Consider the following 22,483-nt stretch of genomic DNA (forward strand, 5'->3'; position numbering starts at 1 on the left):
CACTAAAAACACTCCCCCTCCCCACCACCTCACTCTTCCTTCCCCCAAAAACACTCCACCTGAAGGGGTGGAAAATGCTGCAACCTGATTATCACCAGGATCACTTTCTTTATCTCGACATAAAAAGAGCTGCTAAAAACAGCTGCAGGAACAAAAAGGCAGCATTCTGCAGCTGACCTGCAGGTAGCAACTGTCATATTCAGCAGGGCCCTGGGGACAGGGCTGCTGCTCCAGACCCATCAGCAGCACACCAAGAAGATTAACAGGTGACACCGGCAGCCTTTTGTCTACAGGGCACAAAGCCTCCGCCCAGCGAGCACAGCACAGCCTTTTGAACAGGCAAGAAATTAATTAATTTCCTCCAGCCCTCTGCTTTCACTAATCATGATTCATGGGCTCTGCTTTGTCACAGCTGACTGGGAATTATTTTAATGAAGTTAAAGATAACGGGTTTGGCCGTGGAATTGGTTTCAAGTAAATGTGACTCTGGTTATTGACCTGGAGGTGTGGGCAGGACAGGGCGACCTGCTGGGTGTCAAGGACAAGCAGAGGGCAGTGTGCTGGAGGACTTGCACAAGTCCTTGGCTGCAGGCAAAGGGTCCAAGCAAGGAGTGCAGCACCACAGCAGCACTCAGAATGTGACGGAAGCTGGGGTCTCCGGGCCCATCAGCGCTGAGCAGCACAGGCAGAACATGCAATAACATTAATTCTGCTCGCAGCTCGAGGCTGATTTTGCTCAGGCTGCAAAATCCGCTCCCGATGCATGGATGGCCAATTCTAAGAGCACGCCACGAATCGTGCCGCAAACATCGCAGCACCGGCAGCAGACCGAGCCGGGACAGAGCGACAGGAGCTGCTCTGCAGCCGCTCGGACAGCCACGAGAGGGAGCCAGGAGCCAAGGCCGGCACGGGCTGCGCCTGCAGCGTGCGAGCCCCGAGCCCAGCGCATCGCTCACCGCCCTGCCCGCCTGAGAAACGTCCCTGCAAGCACCACCGGTTCTGCTGGGAGACACTTATCAGACTGGGGCTGAGGTTGGCCAGATGTCGGTTTTTCCTTTCTGTTCGTTTAGTTGTTAAGTGCAACATCGCAATCCTGATTATTTAGGAAATCCGTGCAGCGGTTTCTGAAGACCGTGCTCCTGTGTTAGGTCAGGGCATGTGAAATCTGTACTCTTCAGAGTAATGTAAGAGTGGCTGAAAGGCTCTCTGCCAGCTGCTGCTCTGTTAAGGTAGCAGCCATTCCTGGGCTGCCCTTCCCTGGCACACACAAACCATCAGGCAGTCAGATCCTCCACAGCACGCTGCTCTTCTTCACATGTACTCAGATGGAGAATGAGTTACACGAAATTCAGGATCTGAACACCTTCACGGACAACGCTGACCTCAAAAGAAAGAGCAGAAGGAAAATTCAGAGTACCTGTGCTCATTCCTTCCTACTGCAACTGTGGCTCCACTGCAGCTCACCCCACCACTGTTGGTTGCACGTCAGCATGCAGAGCACACGGCGTACAGACATGTCTAAGGAAAATGTATCATTAATTTCTCTCTTCGTCCACATGCAGTTTGTCTGACCTCTTTTCTACATCTATTTTTAAATTGCTTCTGGGATTCTGTATGCCAGGTACTACCACTGTGCTGCTGCAGATGGCTGCAGAATCTGCTTGTCAAGACCATGAAAAACTTGTATGGAATAGGATAGGGAAGCACCTCCACAGGTCAGCAGGTCCTCACCCAGCCCTAAGGCCAGAGCAGTTTATGTACATCCTAATGACAGCCACTCACCCACCCTGCTCTGAAAACCTCTCTCCCTAGACAGCTTGCCCCTTTGCTTTGCTTCACTTTTTCCTTCCCAACCACCTTCCTATCAGCCCTGAACATCATTTCTGAGTTATCAATGTGAAGCACAAGACAGCCTATTTCCTTTCCTTAGCTCTTGATAGAATTATTATATTTTTTTGGGGTAAACTCTCACTACCAAGCCATCGGGACTGGTCTCACATGCACCAACCTGTGCTGGCCGCATAGCAGCTGCTACAGCTGTGCAAAGAAATGCAGAGCAAGGAACTGACCTCTCAGATGGGTGCAAGGCCCTGCTGCCAGGGAGCTCTGGCAAGAGAATAAGAGTATTCTGAGACAATGCTGTGCCTTCTCCTTTGGACCAAATCCTCCTAACTCTTTTCCATCTCACTTCCATCTCACAGTACACTGACTCCTTGGCACTGCGCTGCTCCAGTTCAGCCATGTAGGGACTTGTGAAGCCAGAAGCTCCTTTCAGAAGACAACGCTCTGTCTTGTGCTTTTCACCATTTATTCACACTGTCCACACAACCGCCTATATTTGCTGTCAGCCCAGACCTATAGAAGTTACTTTTAAAGTAGAGCTCCATCCTCTGTGCTGAGTACTGACATGGAGTTTGGTTGGGCCCTGGGCACTGCTGTGCTTCAGAAAGCATAACTCTCCTAAGTATTTTCTAAAACAATTTTCCTCTTTTTAGCACACAAAGTGGTGATCAATAAACATGTTGCCTGAACACAGCCACACAACTGAATATGCAGCTGTGGCTTAACCTGCACGGCTGGATGAACAGATTCACTACATCCAATATCCCCTGCATGAGGATGGCCCTCAGCTGTGTCTTTAAACAACTGGGACAGCAAGACACGCTTCATCCAGAAGAAACCGAGATACAGACTCTTCTGAGAATGACAATATATTCAACAGTTATTTTATCTGAACAGAAAGAAAAAGGCATCAGAACTCCAATTTTAGGAAGCAGGAACGTTCTGTCTAACAATCACAATCATCCACACTGCACATTAAGCTCTCCTAAACTGCATCTATCACACACAAAAGCCACATTGCTGCTTGCCAGGCAAGGAAGAAGGCAGAACTGGTTAATTCAGCATCCCCTGCCCCTGCCTTTACAACACGTCCAGTACACATCAGGAATTATTAATGCAATGCACACCTGAGTGCCACAAGCCCGGGCACACAGCCCCGTATGCTGTCAAAATCGATGTGAGTGCTGCAGGAGCCTTTGCTTTGGCTGTGAAAGGCTTGTGAGAGCACCTCTCCCCGCAGTACCTGACGTGGAGCTCGCAGCACCAACCACACAGCTCTGCTCAGCCTCACAGCTCCGTCTCTGCCTCCCAACAAGCTCTGCTCTCTCCCAGCCACTCCACTCGCTGTAACATTTTTAGCACTGTGACGTACTGTCTTATGTGCAGTAACACGCTGTACTCCGTTTGTGTGCGCTTCCGTCTGCTGCATGAATTCTGCCACTTAAACTGTGCTAGAAAAATGAGGCAGGGAACAGTGTACCAAGGCCTCCCCCACTCCTTCCCCACCTTGCCAGGCAAGCTCCAGTTCCACAGCTTGTCTCAGCCGTGCTCAATGAAAGACACCCACTGCCGCCTGTCCTCTGGTCACTGCAGGTGGGATTCCATGCATTCAGCCCTGTGACAATAGGGGCACAGCCACTCTGAGCCATGCTGGTCAAGCTGAATAGCACAAGGGTCTGCTGCTGTTGAACAGGCTCACTCACTTATTGGGATGCTACAGAAACAACTCTCCTTGCCTTCCCTGATTTCCAGCTTAAGACCTCGGAGTCTTGGTATCCTACAGCCTGAAACGTATTAACAACACCTTTCTTTTAAAAGACTCAGATAAAAGAAGAGCCCTAAAGGTAATTTGTCATAAAAGAGACTAGAAGTCCCTTGGCTATGAACACCAAGAAAGAGGATGTCAGTGAATAGCTACAACATGAATAATTCAGATGGTGCTTTTAGGGATCAAGCATTCCTCTGCTTTTGGAGTAACAATGGTACCAGTGCTGATCTCTGGGTGAAGGACAGCAAATCTGAAGGGCATAGGTAAGGCACAAGGCACATCAGTGCCGTCTCCAGCTTCCTTCTGGTTCCTGCTTCATAGTAAAGCAGACAAAGGCAGGCAGCTCAGAAACTAGTTGTCATTGGGACTGCTCCCTCATAGGCACTCATGGGAAAACCAGAACAAGCTGTGGCTTACAGGCACAGCAAGAGCCAGAACACAAGCGAGAGGCACAGGATGCCCACACCCAGCACAGGCTGCCTTGAGCCCAACACCACAGCAGCTGCAGGAGAAGCAGGTAAGGTAATCTTGTGATGGGAAAAAGGGCAATGATGCGGCTAACAAGAAGCTTCCTTGCTGGACAGGCAAGCTCATCTCAACAATTACAAGAACAGACCTCAACGTTTTTGCTCTCTTCACCTGCTGGGCCTTTCTAAGGTAAATGTCACCTCAGCTCTCTGTAAGTTAATCATCTCTGCAGCAGCCAGCAAGAACAAAAAAACCTGACAAGTAGCATGTATTAGGGACCACAGCAGCTAGCAGCCTTTTGTTCCAGGCCATTTTTGTCTTTCTGCTCCGTTTTCAGAAAGAAAAGTGGTTGGCAGGAATAAGTTATACACAAGTCCAGAATCTGAATGTCTTGTGCAGCTTGTTGCTTTCTGAATGTCTTGTGCAGCTTGTTGCTTTCTGAATGTCTTGTGTAGCTGCAACAAAACTCAGCCAAAACAAGATGTAGGTTGTGCAAGAACTAGGACAGAGCTGCTGAATCCCAAAGGTATATTTGAGAGTTACTCTTCTCTGCTGAATTCTTGCCCTGTGGTGATATCGGTGCTGCCATAGGACTGCCTGGTAGGCACATGTTACATGGGGAGCTGCCCTCTCATGCAATTTGCTAAATATGTACTTTGAAAACACTGCTGCAGAAATCTGTACCCAGTACAAGGGATGGTTTGGATGAATTGTGAATGGAGATACCTATGTGAGATCTGTGGAGGATGAAGAAAGTAAGACTCCAAGTTGAAAGATCACGCCACAATAAGATGCAAGTCCTAGAAAGTGTAAGAAAGCCATCCAAGAAACAGTCTGTTGGAAAGAACAACTCAGAAGCCACAGTAAGGACGAGACAGATGGTGTTCCTGGTCCCTGCAGCACGCAACCCAGGCTGGCAGAGCACACCAATACATGAGGCTTGGCGCCTGCACATTGAGCCAGGGGGAGAAATCTAGAAGCCTTAATGACTGAAAATTGGTTTCTCTGAAATAAATATCACTTTCCCCTTCTATAAGGTCTCACATTGAGTTTTATTATATTAATTTCCTATACTAGTGCACAAGTACTGTGCAGGATAAAAGCTGAGTAATGTGCTTGGGGAAATTTTTTTCTTAACTAAAAAAACCAATCAATGGAGCAGTGCACTGACATCATCAGCTCTCTCTCGTGTGCTGTATGAGCTCACATTCCAGCTCCATCCTGCAGATCAGCTAACCTTCCACATACTTCAGCCTTCGGATCACACCCTGAGATGAGTATTTTCTTGAAGGAGGGCCTACCATATCTGAGAAGTATATCCCTATACAAGGTCTTTCCATACAATGATCCAGATTTCATGCATTATGAAATCATGACAACCACACTGCAAGCAGTGCTGCTCAAAATCACGCAGTATATGAAGTTCTTTGACTGCGATTCTCTGCTCTGCAACAGAGCAGCTGGAGCTAGCTGCAGCCAGCCCAAGTGAACATGACAGAACTCAGTCTTGTCTTGGTTGACAGAGAGCAGGTAGCAAAGTTTTACTGAAATGTTTATCACTTCAGTGGATCACCTTCAGGGGTTGTCATTTAGTCCTTAAAATGAAGAGGATCAGGAAAACAATGAACTCTGGAAACAAGCTCTTCTGGAAAACAGTGTTTTGAATCCGTCTTCTTCCCTCTGTGTGCATACCAAAGAGGTAAACGGGTAGGAAGAACCAGGGTAACCTCGTGCTGCTGAAGATCAGGTTTCTAACAGCCACCAGCAAAAGCTCCCTGGCCTAGGACTATCTGCATGAGTCAAAAATCAGCAGTGAAAAAAAATAAACTTGCCACTGCTAACAGTCATATGAATCTGCATTGCACTTCCCTGGGAAGGCATCTACAGCAAACAGGAGAAGCCAAGAGAAGTCTGATTCAGCAGGATACATTTTTGCCCCTTGAAGCTATTCCCCAAACACTTCCTTTCTTTGCCACAGGAAAAAAAAAAAGCAAAGAAAATCCCCTCCCACCACGTTCCAAGAGAATAGGGTGCTCTCAGCTCTTTGTACTCACAGCCCTTTGTTATCAGCCGTGGCTCAGACTGATAGCCACAGTTCCCATGGGCTCTCCAAGATCAATTATCCCACCTGAACAAAGCATCCAGGAATTCCTTATCACACACTTCAGAGAAGCGAGAGCAGGAAGCAGCCCACCCCTGCACAGGGGCTGGTGAGGATGCTCCAGCAGAATTTGAGGCTTGAATACCAAATGTCAGACGTGTTCTAATAAAGACATTTGGATTGCAATGCAGGATTTCTCTGCCACACTGATAGCTACGTGCTGCTTGCCTTCAGGGTGTTTGTATGGGTGCAGCACTGTCTTGGCAGAAATATCTTCTCTCCAGGAACGACCAGCCAAAATAGCCAGCAAATGCAAGGACAGGATACAGGAAAGAATACCCTTCCCTGAAGGACAAGCAATGTAAATATAAAGGGAAAAATATTTCACTCTTCATGAAAGCAGATTCTTGCCTCACAGTGCCAAGGGAGCGAACTTAATCACTAATCCTCTGAATCTCAGAGCAGAAGCAGAACTCAAGCCGCAGGACTGTGGTGGTGTAGATGGAATATATCCCCTGAGACAACAGCTCACTGAAGAGATAAAGTACATCATGGCTTCAGAGTGACAAGATTGCTATCGCAGCCTGTGCCTCATTACTATTTCCAACCTTCAGCACAGACCTGTGATGCCTTTCCAGGATTAGCCTACTTCCAAAGCTAAAGAAAGTATCTCTTAATTTACAGCCTGTTACTTATTTAACACCAGAACTGCATTAATTATTTGAGGGAGCCTTTGGACTATCCTGGTATTCTAGCAGTACAGTACATGGAATATCACACAGGACTCAAGAGCGTGTACAGAGTGAAGCCATGCATGGCACCAGACTTAACCAGAACACATTTTAGGTGTATAAACATTTTGGTCTCATAACCAGAAACATGGAACCATACGATATATATTGCCTACCCTTTTTTAATACTGGTTTGTTTTATGGTATTTTTTTCCCCACTTCCAAGATTACCATGAATGGCCATCATAATCAAATGATGATAATTTCCATATATGGCTTCAAATAATGGAAATACTGAAAATGGAACTAAAGACAAGGCAGTTCCTGAAGTTCTGGACCCTGATGCTTTGCATTCAGTTACAAATGCAACAAAGTGAGTCGTAACTTCTTGTGGTTAAAACCTGGTTCTAAAACACACTTTTTAGGACACTACTTAAATCCAAAAGAAAAGTTCTTTAACAAGAACTTGTAAATACGGTTCTTAAACTTTAATATCAGAGTCACTGTTTTGTCACTTGCATCATTTTCATCACCTCAGCACAATTTTGTTTCCCAAACCAAAAACGTATTCTGCAATAGGGGAGACAGAGAGTTACCAAGCAATGTTGAAGACTACTGGCTTATAATCTATTTACCAGTAATGAGCCTCAGCTATTCACCCTGAATTATTCTTCTAAAGGCAGAGCCGTTAAAAGTAATGGGTATCAGCTTCAGCTCAGAATAATGAGGACACTTTAAAAAGTATATAAACAGCTGGAGTATGTGCCAGCTATGCAGGAAGAGGGAGCAATGTGCTCAGCTCTAATTGGATGGGCATTGCAACTGCAGCATAAACAAGTCAGACACACACATCTAAAAAAACCTAACAGGTACAAGAGCAGAGCAATCATCCAGCCCACTTTCAGTGACTCACTTTCCCTCCGATCCATAGCTGTTCATGCTGTCCTCAATGGACTCGTGGCTGGCCTGGCGCACGGTCCGGCTGGGCATTTCCACAGCCAGCCCTGTTTCTGTGCTCCTTTGGATGGCTCCTTTGAGTCTCCGACCATCCCCATCTGGAAACAAAAGAAGAGAAGGGGCAGTTAGCCATTGTGCTCAGAGCCCTTTGCTGTAACAGAGTGAAGGAGAAGCAGAGGAGGCCTTGCAGAAGATCAGCCTGGCAGCACTTTGCTCTCACGCTGTGCTCTGTTACTCAGCCTCGTCAACTGCTCCCAGCCACCTCTGGAACAAAGCCTGACATCCAGCAAGCCCAGCAGATACTCAAAATATACATAACACCCTACCTACCTCAAGTATTTGTACCAATTAATTATGCATTGAGTCCAGGTGCACACAGGCACGCAAGGTGGCTCTATGCACAGATCTACTCAACTCATGAGGACAAGCAATAACATCCACAGGCAGACCGAGGTGTGCTGTGTGACCAAGCTCCAAACACCTCCTAAACCCCACAGCAACTACCTGTGAGGAGCAGCAGAGAGCCACTGCTCCATGTCAGCAGGAAAGGAGAAGGCCAGGCAGCAGCAGGGGTACTGAAGGCAGGAGCCATCCCAGATGGACAACAGGGGAATAGAGGGGTGCAGCCAAAACATTCCCCAGTGTCAGCACTTGGGATGGCATCAGCAGGGAAACCCCAGAGAGCACCATTCCCACTGCACATTGCCTGGGTCAGAGCGCAGGGAATTAAGGAGCTTCTCTTCCCTCCTGGGTGCAGCCTTCAGAGGCTCAGCCCTCTGAAATTAAAAGCTGCTATTTTCATCCTTCTTCTCTAGCAGTCTGTTTCACAGAACAAACCACGTTATATAATGAACATGTAATGAATATCATTACTATTAATTGCTTTTGCTGGCACTAGAAAGCTCCAGCCCTCATCCCACATACAGGACTCATCCTGCACCACATCAGCTCCAAGTCTTCCGAACAAAGCAGAATATCCAAGTCCATTCAAAAGTGTCCATCTGCTAACCAGGATTCATGCAACAAACCTCCAACCCACCAACACAGTTTCTCTTATCTTACTTCTTGCTATCAGGCTGACAGCACTGAGGAGGGAATGCAACTCTGCTAAGTCACAGTGCTCTCAGAAACCCACCAGCTTCCTGGCACCCCTTGCTAAAGAAATGATGAAGCTACTCAGACCGGAGAACTCAAGATCCCCAAATATTTAAAAGAATAAGTCATTCCCAGCTACTTTAGAGAGATACAAGGATATCTCTAAGAACTTCTCTAAAAGATGCAGAACACTTGCTTGTGCAGCAAGCTGCTCAACCTAATAGCATTTTTCTTTGGGTCTCAGTCAAACAGGCATTTTCATAAAAATAAGTAAGATATCAAAATACTTCTAATCCTACTTCTCCAATTTTACCTGCAATGAAACGCAAAGAGAATTTTTTTCTTTTTACATAAACTCAGCCATAAAGTCCCTTTTCTTCCAGCACCCCGAGGTTTCCAGCTGGGTGAGCACATTGGCCCCAGGGCTCTGTACCAGCTGCCATCCCCACATATGGTGCTGCATGGGTATGCATGTCCCTGTGGGCTGACAGAACAGAATATATGTTTTCTGTTAACATTAACTACAGTTTGTATTGTTTGTCTGCCTACAGCAATGCATGAAGCGTATTGTATAAATCAGGAAGTCACACAAACGTAAAACAGATATTTTTTAAAGAGCTTTCAAACTCCAAACCTTCAGGCAAGAACATTAATACAGGCATCAGCAAAAGCAAAGCCTAAGCAGCCTCGCATACTTCCCCAGCTGCTGCAGAAATGCTCCCTTTGATGCTTCTTCTACAAGCCTGTACAGTTTGCTTTGGTCCCCCAGTGGGGTTTCTAGGTTCCCTTCAGAGAGCACCCCACAGCCTGACCTGATGCTCCCTGTCATTCCTCACACTGACCTCCACAAACAGCCTTTCTGTCATCCATGTCTGTCACTTCCCACCCCACCCCTACACAGGTGCTCTCTGCACACATCTTTCTGCACCTGCTAGGTTAGCAGATGTGAGAGCTTTGCTAGGCAAGCAGATCCAGAACAACTGATACATATGTTGAAGTCAAACAATGGGAAAATGTTCACTGGCCCAGCTATAGAACACTGCTTAAAAAAAAAAAAAAATCTGCTTAAAAAAGATCTCTAGATTATTTCTCCAAACTAATCAGGCACAATGCTTAGAAGACCATGCATCCACATCTGACACCAAGACAGTGGCCTGGGACAGAGCATGGCATGATGGCAAGTCAAGGTATGCTTGCTGCCTTTCATCACCTGTGCTGACTCAAAGCTGGGGCACTGCCTTCAGCCACCCTGCTCAGCATAGGGCAGGGGAATAAGAGGAGGGAAAAAGGTAATTCTGAGCTGCTCTCACTTGCCCTTTGTGGCTCCCTACAGGTGGGCACTTATCAGTATTCCCAATCATGTCACATAGATATTTAAAAGAATAAAGAAATAAAAAAATAAAAAAAGATAACGATAATGGAGAAACTCTGGAAAAGAAGCCAGGAATGAGTCAATGCAAAGGATGAGCTGCTATCACAGAGACAAGAGCCTTCCACCATCCATCAACTGCTGCAGCTAACTACCTCCAGTCACTCTGCAGAAAGTTTCCCCAGCCTTGTTCTCCTTCAGTCTTCTTGGCAGCAACGTCTCTCAAACAGAAGGGGCTGAACTTTTTGGCTGATGTGCCAAGAAACGAAGCTCCAAACCACCTCAGCCCAAACCAATACTGAAACAGGCAAAAGGTGTGCAATGAGCACCAGAAATAGGGCACAGGCTCCTAACCTGCTTAAACCCTTCAGTCAAACTCTGCCTATGCTCAGAACACAACAGCAATATGTTATTTTACTTCCCTCAGTCAGGAGGGCAGGATCAGAAATAACATAATGGGAAAAAGAGTCGTTGCAGAATTAAAACTGTTACGTGCACTGCTTGTCTGCAGGCTGAAAACATTTCAGAGGCAATGGTCACCTGCCCTGGCCAATGCAGAGAGGCAGAGCTGAGCCTCCTCTCTCAGCTGAAGCCCTGTGCTTTGCAGATCACACAGGTAGATGACAAAACCCCGGAGTGCTGCCTGGCAAAACCATTTGCCTTAATTGTTACAAGAGTGGTACTGTGATTTTCTGCAGCGCCTCTAGATTTATTCCCTGCACCTTTTCCAATTAAGCAGTGAACACTGAGCGTTCTGCAGCAGGGCAAGTGCACAGGGCAGCATGCAGCATGAAGCAGATCCAGGTACAGAATGACCTTGGGAAGGAGAAATGCTCTGCCCGAATCACCAGGCTGACGGCACCCAGCACGGCGGGGATGCTAAGAGCCAGAAGGGACCAGCAGACCCTTTGCCAAGCTGGCTGTGCTGGCAGGTGCTTCCATTTCACTATTTCATGTTCTGCTCAGCCAAACAATTTATGTTTATCTAAAGAATATCTTCTATAAAGGCATCCACTCCAGACTGGAAGATAGAGAGACGCAGTATCTGCTGCTTGCCTGCACAGCTTATTTTACTGCTTGATATTTAAAGATGTGACTGAAGTTTGCCTGGCTCCAGCTCTCAGCCATCAGCTTTTTAATGCCCTTCCCCACCACAAGGGCTGCTTTGTGTTCTCACTAGAAAGGCTCTTCTGCAGCATAATCAAGTCATCTCTCAATCTTTTTTGACAAGTTAAACAGACCGAGCTCTTTATGTTTCTCATGCGCTGGCATTTTTTCCCTCCTGTCCTTGAATCATTTTATTGACCTTCCCAGCTTTTAAACACCCTTCAGAGAACAAGCGCACAGAACTGGAGCCTGCATTTGATCACACACCAAAAAAAAAAGAAAAGAGGTAAAATTCAGCTGGTGCTCTCATTTTGACTGCTGCTGTTTGCATCTCTCCAGACCACAGTAAGCTCTTGGCAGGGCAGCACTCCTCACCGGGACGCTGTGCACTCTGTGCCTGTCCTGCTGCTACAACCCTGGAGAACATAACATTAAGAAATACATAACAAACAAAAAAACGCATTTCTTTTAAAGGAGGCAACTCAGTAAACTGTCTATACGGCTCTATACAGCTCTCCTACTCTCAGTACTACTTACCTTGGTAACATGCACATCACCTGTGAGTTTAGTAAGGTTTACATATATGTTTGCTCCATACCAAATGAAAGCGCTGAACAGCAGCAGACCTTTAACATGCCTCCAATCTTAGAGGATTTTCCTTGCCAAGTGCTTTCTGAGCACCAAAGAACATCTGTGGTCTATTTATCACTTTCACATTTTTAGGGTCATGTTGTTCTAGCACATAACCCTTACATATGCATCACATTTACCCAGATACCTGCTTCTACTATAACAAGGGAAAAAAGGCCCATTTTTCTTCAATCTTACTTGATTTACATTAATTATATTTCCATCGTTGTGTTCTTTATTAATTACACCTTATCGTCACGATTCTCCTAGTTCTGTCTGGGAGTAACATCAGACCACCAAAACATGAGTTTCTTCTACATGGATTAATGATGGATGGAGGGGTGACCATGGAGCATAGCATCCTTTGAAGCATCTTCTTCCTTAAATACATCATCGCTTATAACTGCACTGAGGCATCTCAAGGAAGATGGAGCTCCTGCAACACAGCTGAGCACCACCTCAAACTGTGCCTTCACCCTGGAGGTGGGAAATACAGTAAAACAGTCCCTGTCCGTCTGTCCCCCAAGGAAACAGTGACTATCACTCATCCTTTCTTCCCTATCACCTAACACAACTCATTAAAGCCCTTCCTCTCTGCAGCAGACTGATCTCAGTGCTCAGAGAACATCAAATCTTGAAAAATCTACGCAAGTTGTGCAATAGCTCATTCCAAGGTCACGATTACATAATTAGTGCTATCACCCAGGATTGCAGCACAGTAGCTGGTTACTGAGCTGACATCTGAGGGACAGTGTGCCCCTTCAACTACTCTTATGTCACCTCTCATCACCTCCCCACTGCTTCCTTCCTCCCCACTCAGGTGCTTGGTATCTTCCTTCTCTTTCCAGTTTGTTTTTCCTTTTTTCCTCTGTTTGCTGAATGCTACCAACGCAAAAAGCATGATGTATGTGCTAACGGCCCTCCCACACTTTAGAATTAATTGCTATTGATTTAACCCTTAAATTAGGAATTGACTGGATTTCAACTCCATCAGCTTCGCTCCTAAATTAACCAGCTGCCTCCATGCACGGAACACACTGCTGCCAAAGCACATGACCCACAGCACCAGTGAGGCCACCCAATACACCTTTCACATCCATCAGGAAGCCTGGTCAGCTTTTTGCCTTCCCAAACTTGGAGTGTAAGGGGGAAAAAAAACGGGAAGGAAAATCAGCTGGTTGCTGACTTGCAGGTTGCATTTGCTCCTATTGCAAAGCTCTGGACAAAATAATAGCCCATCCTTTTCCAGCAGGATCAGTCTGAGCCTGAGCAAAGAGGATGCATTTCTACTCATGCTCCTACCCACGCCAAGCAGCATGCATTGATCTGCATCCCTGTGTGCTGCAGGATACTGACCTGAGAGCACTCAGCTCTCTGCCTTCACACCTGGGTCCCCCAGCAAATGAATTATCTGCTCTGCTCCAGAGTAAGGCCTGGGTTCAAAGCAACACTTACACAGCATTGAGAACTGACAGCCCCAGCAGGGGCACGGAGAAAAACCCATGTGATAGAGGTGATGCACCCTTGGGGGCCAGCTGTGGACTGTGTGTACAAGAAGAGATGAGCAGCAGAGTTCTGCAGAAATGAGAGGAAAAATGAGACAGCAGTGTACCTGCTGCATCCATGGCTCAAACACAGCCCTGCCAGCTGTGCCATCTTCCACTGCTTCACTCTTACAGTCAAAAGCTAAGAGAAAGTTCGTTCTTCTTCATGGAGGTTTGCCCCAGAAATAATGTAAGTCAGTCTGGGGCTGAAAAAGGAAAGCCACCATGCACTTATCACCTGCTGAGATCAGGAAGAAGGGTCCCAAGTCCAGGTGCTGCCCTTTGGCACATCTTTGGTCATAAGGCAAAAGACTCAGGGATGGGGGATCTTCACACACCATGAGGTTCTGCTGAACCACTGACCACAATCAGCTGTGAGATTAATAAAAACTGCACTGTTCAGAACAAAAGCAAAAAATCCTCTCCCAGCCGAGCACAAACATCCAACATCTGTGCAGCCCAGCACGCACTGAGCAGAGTGGCTGCAGCTGTTGGGTGTGCATTGCAGGCCCTGAACATGCGTGTGTGTTCAGAGCGAGCCAGGCTGCTCTCCTACTGCTGAGGAAGAAAGATGTAAGTGCTGGATTGTCGGCAGCTTAACAAGATGAACTCAATCTCATCATGCCTGGCAAGCTCTAACATCCTGCCAAGTATTCCCAACGTCGACATCCTAATGGAGTGTGAATTATGAGCACCTAAAGAGAGGCAGTTTGTACTGTGCTCCAGAACATGCCAGACTATCATCACAGCCTGAGTAATCCAGCAGAAATGACAGAAAATGGCTGGGGATAAACAGGGGCACTAATCAGGCTGCTAGCTTCATTCCCCTTGCCCTACTTTCAGCTGCTATCAGAGTTACACCCTTCTTTCCAAATGAAACAGAAAATCTTCCATGGGGCAGAAATAGTTTAACACATTAATTCTTAATCTGTGCAGATTAAGTACATCCATGCAGCTGGGAAAGGACAATCACTCTTCCTTCTCCCACCCCACTATTTGCCCCTGTCTTTTCTCCCCCAACCCAACAGGCACTGACTGCACCCTGCCAAGATTATCACCAGTAAAACCAACGCTCCCCACAATCCATATTCCTTCTGCTTTCTCCTGATCAGCAAGACAACCAAAAATCAGGTAATTTTTATCAAGTAGTAGAAGGTAGCAGGCACCTGGCTACAGCCTTAAGCTCCATCCATTCCTCACCTACTGAGCATAGGGTGCACACAGGAAAGCTTCCCCTGCCGACACCGTGTGGCTGAGCAAGGCACAGGAGGCCTGCAGGTCTTTATGAGGTCTTTATGTGCTGGCCTCCCCCCACAGCAAGATGCTATCCCCAGCTGCAGATCGAGTGGAGCATCACTAAACCACTGGTTTACATCTTGTCTTCCTGAGCTCCATCTGCAAATTTTAGACTAGAAAAATGAGATACACTCATTCTGCTCCATTTGAGTTTGAAAACTAACAGTTTCCACGATGCTATTTTTAATGATTTGACCTTTTTGGAAAATTCATCTGCGTAAGAAAGAATTAAATGGCCAAAATTCTTATTTAGAGATTTCTAATGAAAGAATTCTGTAAAATTCAACAAATTGCACGTAGGCAGGAAAATGTGAGATTTTCTCCTTCGCTGACAGAAGAGACAAAGCTAAGAAACCAGCAGGGAAACATATCCATCCCATTTGCCAGTGGCTTCTAAGGAGATTTTTGACTATGGTAAAGTCTTATGTTTTTCACCACTAAAAAAGAGTATCATAAGACTATGAAAACTGATCATTTCTTCCAGAGTATTTCACGGAACTGCTTGCAGCAAGGTCTGACTCCTCAGAATTCTTTCCATGGGTCTCTCTTTCGTTTGCAACTGGAGATCCAAATAGCTTTGTCTGATGGCTGGTTCTTCACTTTCGTAAGAAAATAGAACACGCTGCCTCTTCTACCCCCAGCCTGCCATGCTTTGCAGGAAAGAGTCTGATTAAATGAAAAGTCCGTATGCATACAGAACATTCCCTGCTGTAACAATTCCTCAACAGCCTACCGATGAGACACCAGCAATTCCCTGCCTGCAGACCCGGCTCTCCAGGGACAGAGAAGCACAGGGCTGCTGATGCTGCAGCTCCCAGACATGTCCCCAGCCCTTCCACACCTTCTCCTTCTTAAGCGTTCAAGCAAAGACTGATTAGTTAAAAAAATCCTTGCTATGGTATTTATAATGCAATAAACTACATGTACAATCATTGCACAGCAGTGAGGCCATCCATTCTTTCCACTTCTTGCATTTTTGTGGTCTGAGAGTCACCCAGAGTTTATTCACCCCTCTTTGACACTCACACAGCCCCTGGGGTCAGTATCCAAGTGTACTCTGAGACCAGGAATGTTGAGCTGCTGGGCTTGGAGAACAGGTATGAGTGGCACAGCCACAGGTAACAATAAATAATACAAATTATTTAACCACTGCATGGCAATACTTATTCCCTATTAAATTGGTATACTGCATCTGACATTTTCCTCCAAGTGTTTTAAGGTGATGTCTTTTAAGTTCAAAACCTAAAACTTTGCAAGCTATGGGATTTGGGCATGGAAAAAATAGGAAAGGCCAAGGGGTGAGTGGCTATAGCTTGTCTGCCAGGGTCATGCCAGAGCTTTCCTGCTGTTATCTCAGGAGGGCCAGAGGCACAGATCTGTGTCCCTGTCCTTGGAAGTCCTCCAGCAGCCCAACCAAGTTATAAAGGCCAGGTTGGGATTTCTCCTTAATTACAAGAGTGTTGAACCAGAGCACTGTCCCAGTTCTGCCATCCATCTTAACTATTAATAACTCCTTATGAGGACATTGCTTAAGTCCAGGGTCTGAAATATGAATGAGCCTGAGCTGCAGAAAACCTCTCAATTTAGAGGAGGATCACAAAAATGAGGTGACTTCACACACACACACACATAAAAAAAGCAGCTAGAAAGCGTCACTATAAGACAAGGATGGCATGAGATGAAAGAGCTGCCCTGCCCACGCTTCGCTACACCAGGGAGCTCTGCAAGACACTGCGCTGCCCTTCCCGAGTCCTCAGGGCACATAAAGTTTAGTTTCGGTACAGACTAAATTCAGAGGAAAGAGAACTGACAAGCCCAGATGCCTTAACAACATTTTTTCCTTCTCTTCTGTCCCACTGAAGCTCTTCTAAGAGCAAGCCACTTTATCAAACCTGGATGTGAACGAACAGTCAGCAATGGTCTTGACACAATGAGTCATACAATCTTTGGTTTGTTTGTTACAAACAATTAAGAGCACAGACATTTCTTTAGTGGGTGTGAAGCCACAGAACCTTAAAGTCATTCAGAAACTGGAATCATGGCACAGAATTGCACTTCTGATAGCATTTGTGTTCAGCTTGGGCTGTGATTACTTCATATTTTCCTTATGGAAATGAATGATCAAATTCACAGGAGTTGACTTTAATTATACACACTGTGTAACTTGTGTCCATTTGGAAGCAATTATTTGATCCACCGTGGAAGCAGAGAGAGGGAGAAGATGATCTGGTTTTCAGAAGGGACAAACAACCCCAGGCATTCAGCTTCTCATTTCAGTTGCATCAGCTGACACTGCCACGTGCATCAGACTTCAGCAAAGGTGCTTTCACGTAATATCTGCAGCGAATGCTGAGAAGTGAGAAGGCCAACACATTTTTCCTTTCTAATTCTACACACTGCTTTGACTCCAGGAAGATCATCCTTGGCAGGTCTACAGCCATCAGTGCCTGCTGAGCCAGGCAGCTGCCACACACCCCACTAGGGATTACCTCAGCACAGCACGAGGTCCAGGCTCTGCCCACCATGGCCATGGCTACCGGCTGCAGGCATCTCTGGGCAGCTGGGACAGAGGGCTCAGGCTTCCTAGGCCTGGGAGCAGGATAGGACCAGCCATCACAGTGGAAACTCCTGCTGCAACATAAGCAACTCATGGTTACTTCAATCAAAGCAGACAAAGCCCCAGGTGACAGCACCAGGTCAGCAGCCCTGTCAATCATACTGCTTTGACAAGCATCTCCAAATGGTGACCAGTCAGCCATCTGTCACAGAGAAACACTACTCAGTAGCAAGAACTGGGACACTGACATCTCATTAGCAGGCTCCGAACAAACATCATATGAATAAAAAAACAATAAGTCAGGCAAAATCTTTCTCACCCTGAACTTAGAGAGATGCACACTGAGTTGCATCCCACTGAAACTCTCCCACAAACATGGCAGACACATAGCTGCCTCCCACATCTGTCTTCTGCACGCAAAATAAAAATCCCTGCTGATTTGAATTACCCAGTGACACATAACACAGCAGCAGGTTCACCAGAGGCCCACGATTTGTGCCAAGTCCGTTTTGTAAAAGGAGCAGAGATGAACAAAGTGCTGCAGAGGACCTTGCTGATTCCTCTCTCTCGACCTCGGGAGCAGAAATGAGGACGGCCGATGGAGAAATACAAAAGAGGTAAGGCTGGTGATAAAGCCAGTGACAGTTTTGCAGACAACACTCACAGGAAGATCAAGCACATGTTACAGAGCAATATGCATCTCTAGAGGGAAGGAAGGTTGTAACATGGGAACTTATTAAGGCATGCAAGCAACACCTTCTCAGAAGAGAACACTGCGTATTAACCTTGCTTACAAAGCACCTGTGTCTGCACAACTTGCTTCACAGATCTGCATTTAACTTTTCCATTTATATTCTCACACTTAAAGACTGGGCTGATGTAAAAGGCCTTGGGATTTCTTGTCACGGGCACTGGCTGGGCCAGAGGAGGACATAGGAGCACCTCACACTTCAGAGACCCCAGGTCCCAACATGTTTACAGTCCCCAGTCATGATTAAACAGCGCAAAGCAAACCCAGGAGCAAAATGTGTCCTCCCTCATCCTCTTGCAGAGCCACGCATTCAGGGCTCCATTTCCTTGCTGACAAAAAGGAGCATCACAGCAGCCTTCTCTCCACCAAGCAGCGCGTAGAAATGTGCCACTTTTCTTCCTCCAGTGCTTTTTGTCGCTAGGGAAGAAGGCTGAACTCAGAACTTACCACTCAGCAAAGATGGAAATAGATATCCATTACTTTTATTTAAAAATTGAAATATCTTTGGAGCCTTTAAGCTTGTCCAGAGATAGCTAGCAAGTAAGGGATTCTAATTCATTAAGTTAAAAAAAGCCTTGCTGAAGTTCACCTTTAAAGATAAATTATACAATTTGAAGAGTTTGGGGAAAAACGCAGCTCATAAATTTAACATCTGTATTGTAGATTCTGTTAATAATCTCTTTTGAAAAGCATTAGAAATGAAGATTACAAATTTAATAATGTAACACAGGGGAGGAATTATCCTCCTCCCCACATAAAAAGGCAATTTGTTCTTGCCTATAAATTGACTTTCTATTCGTGCCATTAAAACCAGCATAATGTGCTAAAATTAGGGTCTGCCCCACCATGGCTCTGTGGCAACCCACAGCCAAGAACTTCTCACCCCAACAATTCAGAAGAAGGCTAACAAGGCGAGATGGGCCTCCTCCCATTCAGCCACACCACCGAGCTGTCAGGTCACGGCGCTCAGGCTGCAACAGACTCAACATGACTTACGCTGCTTCCACACTGCCCTTCCCTGCAGCTCACACAATGGTTCCGTGCATGCGGCCTCCCTGCTCCATCCATGCTCAATACAACACGACCTCCCCATCCCACGGAGCACCCAACTTCTCCCTCAGATGCTTCTGTCCAATTCCACATGTTCCTGCATGCAGCTGCCAATGCCCACACGGAACTCACTCAGAACCCTATGTTCAAGGAGCTCCTCCAGCAGGAAATTGCATACCAACAGCTCTGCTGACAAATGTTAAAACTGCACCGTTGGGTCCCCACTGTCCCATATCCCACAGCTCCACTTCTAAGTTACCAATGGGTTACAACATTTCAGTAACAAAAGAAACCACTTTGCCACTTCTCAGTATCAGTACCAATCCATCTTACTTACCAGTCACACAATCTGAGCTCGGAGGAATGCATTTGTAACACCTGCTGGTGGTTCTTGCCATCACGTTCATGAATTGTCCCAACTCTTCAAAGCAAAGCAGCCAGCATTTGTTTGAGTCCCGAGGAGCGATGCTGCTCAGCATGCCCAGGAGGCGCCCTGTTAGCAGCAGGCTGGCATGCTGAATCAGCCTGGGCCCTCTGAGTGCTAATGGATGGCTGTGACAAGACATGCCTTCGCTCTGTGACAGGCCGCTTCTTAGACTGCTGGATGACTCATTGCATGCAGTCATTAATAACTGCTTAAAAACTCCCCATTTACCTAAATGCTCAAAGAAGTTCAGTGGTTGGAATAATAGCAGAAAATGAACGCCAAGGAGATTTGTGATAAGCAAAGAACCCATTTGCAAGTCTGATACATGCACAGAAAACACTTTGCAATCTCCACCACCCCTGGATTTGCCTTGCAGCCGAAGCAATCACTGGGTCACAACATGCGTGGATGTTTGGTGCACGCCTTGTCCTTGGCCTACTTACAGAGCAGCACTGCATTTTGCTCTTGCTCTGCTACCCGCTGCAACCAGAGTCAGCTATAAGACCACACTTGATTTGGAAGTCTGCTAAATGTAGTCCCATGGATCCATAAATGATTGCCACATCTTTCTGATACCCTGCAAGCCACATTCCTTCTCCAAGCGTCCTTCTGTTGTACCCCTACTCCTTAGAAATTTTCTTTTACCAAACACAACTACCCTTTGAACATCACACAATATTGGTCTTTCATTTTCTACTGTAGATACGTGACTTTCTCCCTTGCATTTTACTGTTGTCTAAAACAACTTTCCACTCCAGAAGCTCCCCCACTTTGCACAGCTGCCTAATGAACCTGAAGTGTGACATTTTGTTCTTCACAGGGAGGCATAAGGGAAGCTGTAAGCCACTGCTGTGAGATGAACTAGAAAACACCAAAGGCAGCAAGCCCTTCCCACCAGCCAGCACCAACACCCTCAATATCACCCACCATACGCTGCAAGTACACTGCTTGTACTAGGCTATCAATAACTCCATAACCAAATCTAAATGTCAGCTTTATGAAGCACAGACAAGCTTCTGTGAGCAAGACAGTTCCCCAAACTCCACAGCCATCCTATCCTCACTGTTGATACTCAGTTTCCTACTCCTACCTGGCTACTTGGATGCGTCGGTCATAAAACTGATCCACGATCCAAGAGGATGTAAATCCTGGAAAGACTTTTCCAGAGCACTGCAAAACCTCCTCTGATGTCACCCAAACAGAAGGCTGCCAATCAGCACCAGCACTGGTCAACATTTTGCTCAGAACTTCAGGCAAACAAATCCATTTGCTGAAGTGCAGGAAGCAAAGATTAAAAATAAAAAAGCAGGGAGGAATGAAGACCAAAGAAGTTTGAAGGGTTTATTTTTACCAGTAATCAATACCTTCTGGCAGCCTTCCTCCTGCTCTGACAATGCCAGTGAGTACAGTAACCCGTGGCAGTTTTGGTGCACTGCTCTACAAACACTATTTAAGAAGCAAAATTTATTTCAGGAGAGAAAAAGAAAAAAGAACAATTAGAACTTCGACAGCAAGACTGTGACAGAGGATGGGTGTTGGGAAGACATTCTAAGTGACAGAGGCACAGTTCAGGAGCTCTGGTTTCTCCATCTCCCAGCCATGCTGTCCCTCCAGGAGCAGCCCCATGGAAATGGTGTGCAGTTCACACAAGATGTGCTCACACCTGCAGTCTGTGCTCAACATACCCCGAGCATCCACTCTGCACTGACACAGCTGTCCAAGCCAATCCATTACTAAATCAAAATGACAATAAAGCAGTTGGAAGGAGATAAATTATTGAACTCACAGCAATTTAATGCTCAAAGCCAAAACCAAACTGCAAAAGCTGGGAGCTGCTGACCACAGACTCTGGTGCTCCTTGGGACGGCTCTACTGACGAGCTTAGGCTGACAGTTCAGTGAAAACTGGAAAGAGAAAATGCTGCACCTCATCTCTTCCTTAAAACATATCTAGTAATGACATTGGTTTTATCCCTCTGTACTCACTTTGGATACTCTCATATAACTGCTTCCCATCTTCACTCCACTGAAGCAAAGAGGCAGACGATGGGTAGATGACAGCAACCTATTTACTGCATCTGAACTCAATGTGTACACCCAGCCCTGCACGAGAGCCTGCTGAGATTTCTCACAAGTGTAGTCCTTGGGATCCATTCTTTCATGGCTGGCTATTCCCATCAACTCCCATTGCAATGCAGCACAGGCATATGCCTCCAGGAGAGAACTGAACGCTTTAAATCCTTCCTGCCACAAGCAAAAGCATCCTGCATGGACGGCTGTCTTACAATTGAAAGGTTTTCTTATGGAAAGCATTATAAATAAACCATCCTTAGATAATTTCCCCCCCACATTTGCGTGTAACAAACAGAACTATATTCAAAGATCCCAATTATAAAGCAGGTGTGTGACAAACATTTCTCAGGCAGTCACCCATCCCAAAGGGACAGAACACATTCCATACTGATAAATGCTATATAGACGGTTATCTGTGAAGATTTACAGATTCCTCATATACACTCTGATGACACAACTGACAAGACAAAGTCACTGCAGGCATCATTTTGACCACTAATTACTTACAGTGGCTGCAGACCACTTTCACCTCACAGCCCAGCCTCTGACACACCACAAATGAAAGGTTAAGGAATATTAACAGTGATTTTTTTCCTAATAGCCAAGGCTGTGCGCTCAGCTCCCTCAGCTGCACCCAAAGTTTCCCTAACTTCAGTGCTTCCAATGAAAAAATTAGGTCAGCAGCAAATCTTTGGTCAAGCATCTCAGCATGACAGGA

At 46.2% G+C, this 22,483-nt stretch overlaps 1 protein-coding gene across 1 annotated transcript in view; it reads right to left on the reverse strand.

Annotated features, from left to right (window-relative positions):
* RIMS4 (regulating synaptic membrane exocytosis 4) overlaps positions 1 to 22,483 on the reverse strand; it is a 48,825-nt gene that overhangs the window by 12,450 nt on the left and 13,892 nt on the right. Inside the window, exon 2 of the mRNA XM_042832539.1 lies at positions 7,824 to 7,965. Within this exon, the coding sequence (XP_042688473.1) occupies positions 7,824 to 7,965 (142 nt within the window). The remainder of the gene's footprint in view (positions 1 to 7,823; positions 7,966 to 22,483) is intronic.

Source organism: Centrocercus urophasianus, unplaced genomic scaffold (genome assembly GCF_019232065.1).
Source record: "Centrocercus urophasianus isolate 14NV4802_14NV808 unplaced genomic scaffold, USGS_Curo_1.0 seq_38, whole genome shotgun sequence".
NCBI lineage: Eukaryota > Metazoa > Chordata > Aves > Galliformes > Phasianidae > Centrocercus > Centrocercus urophasianus.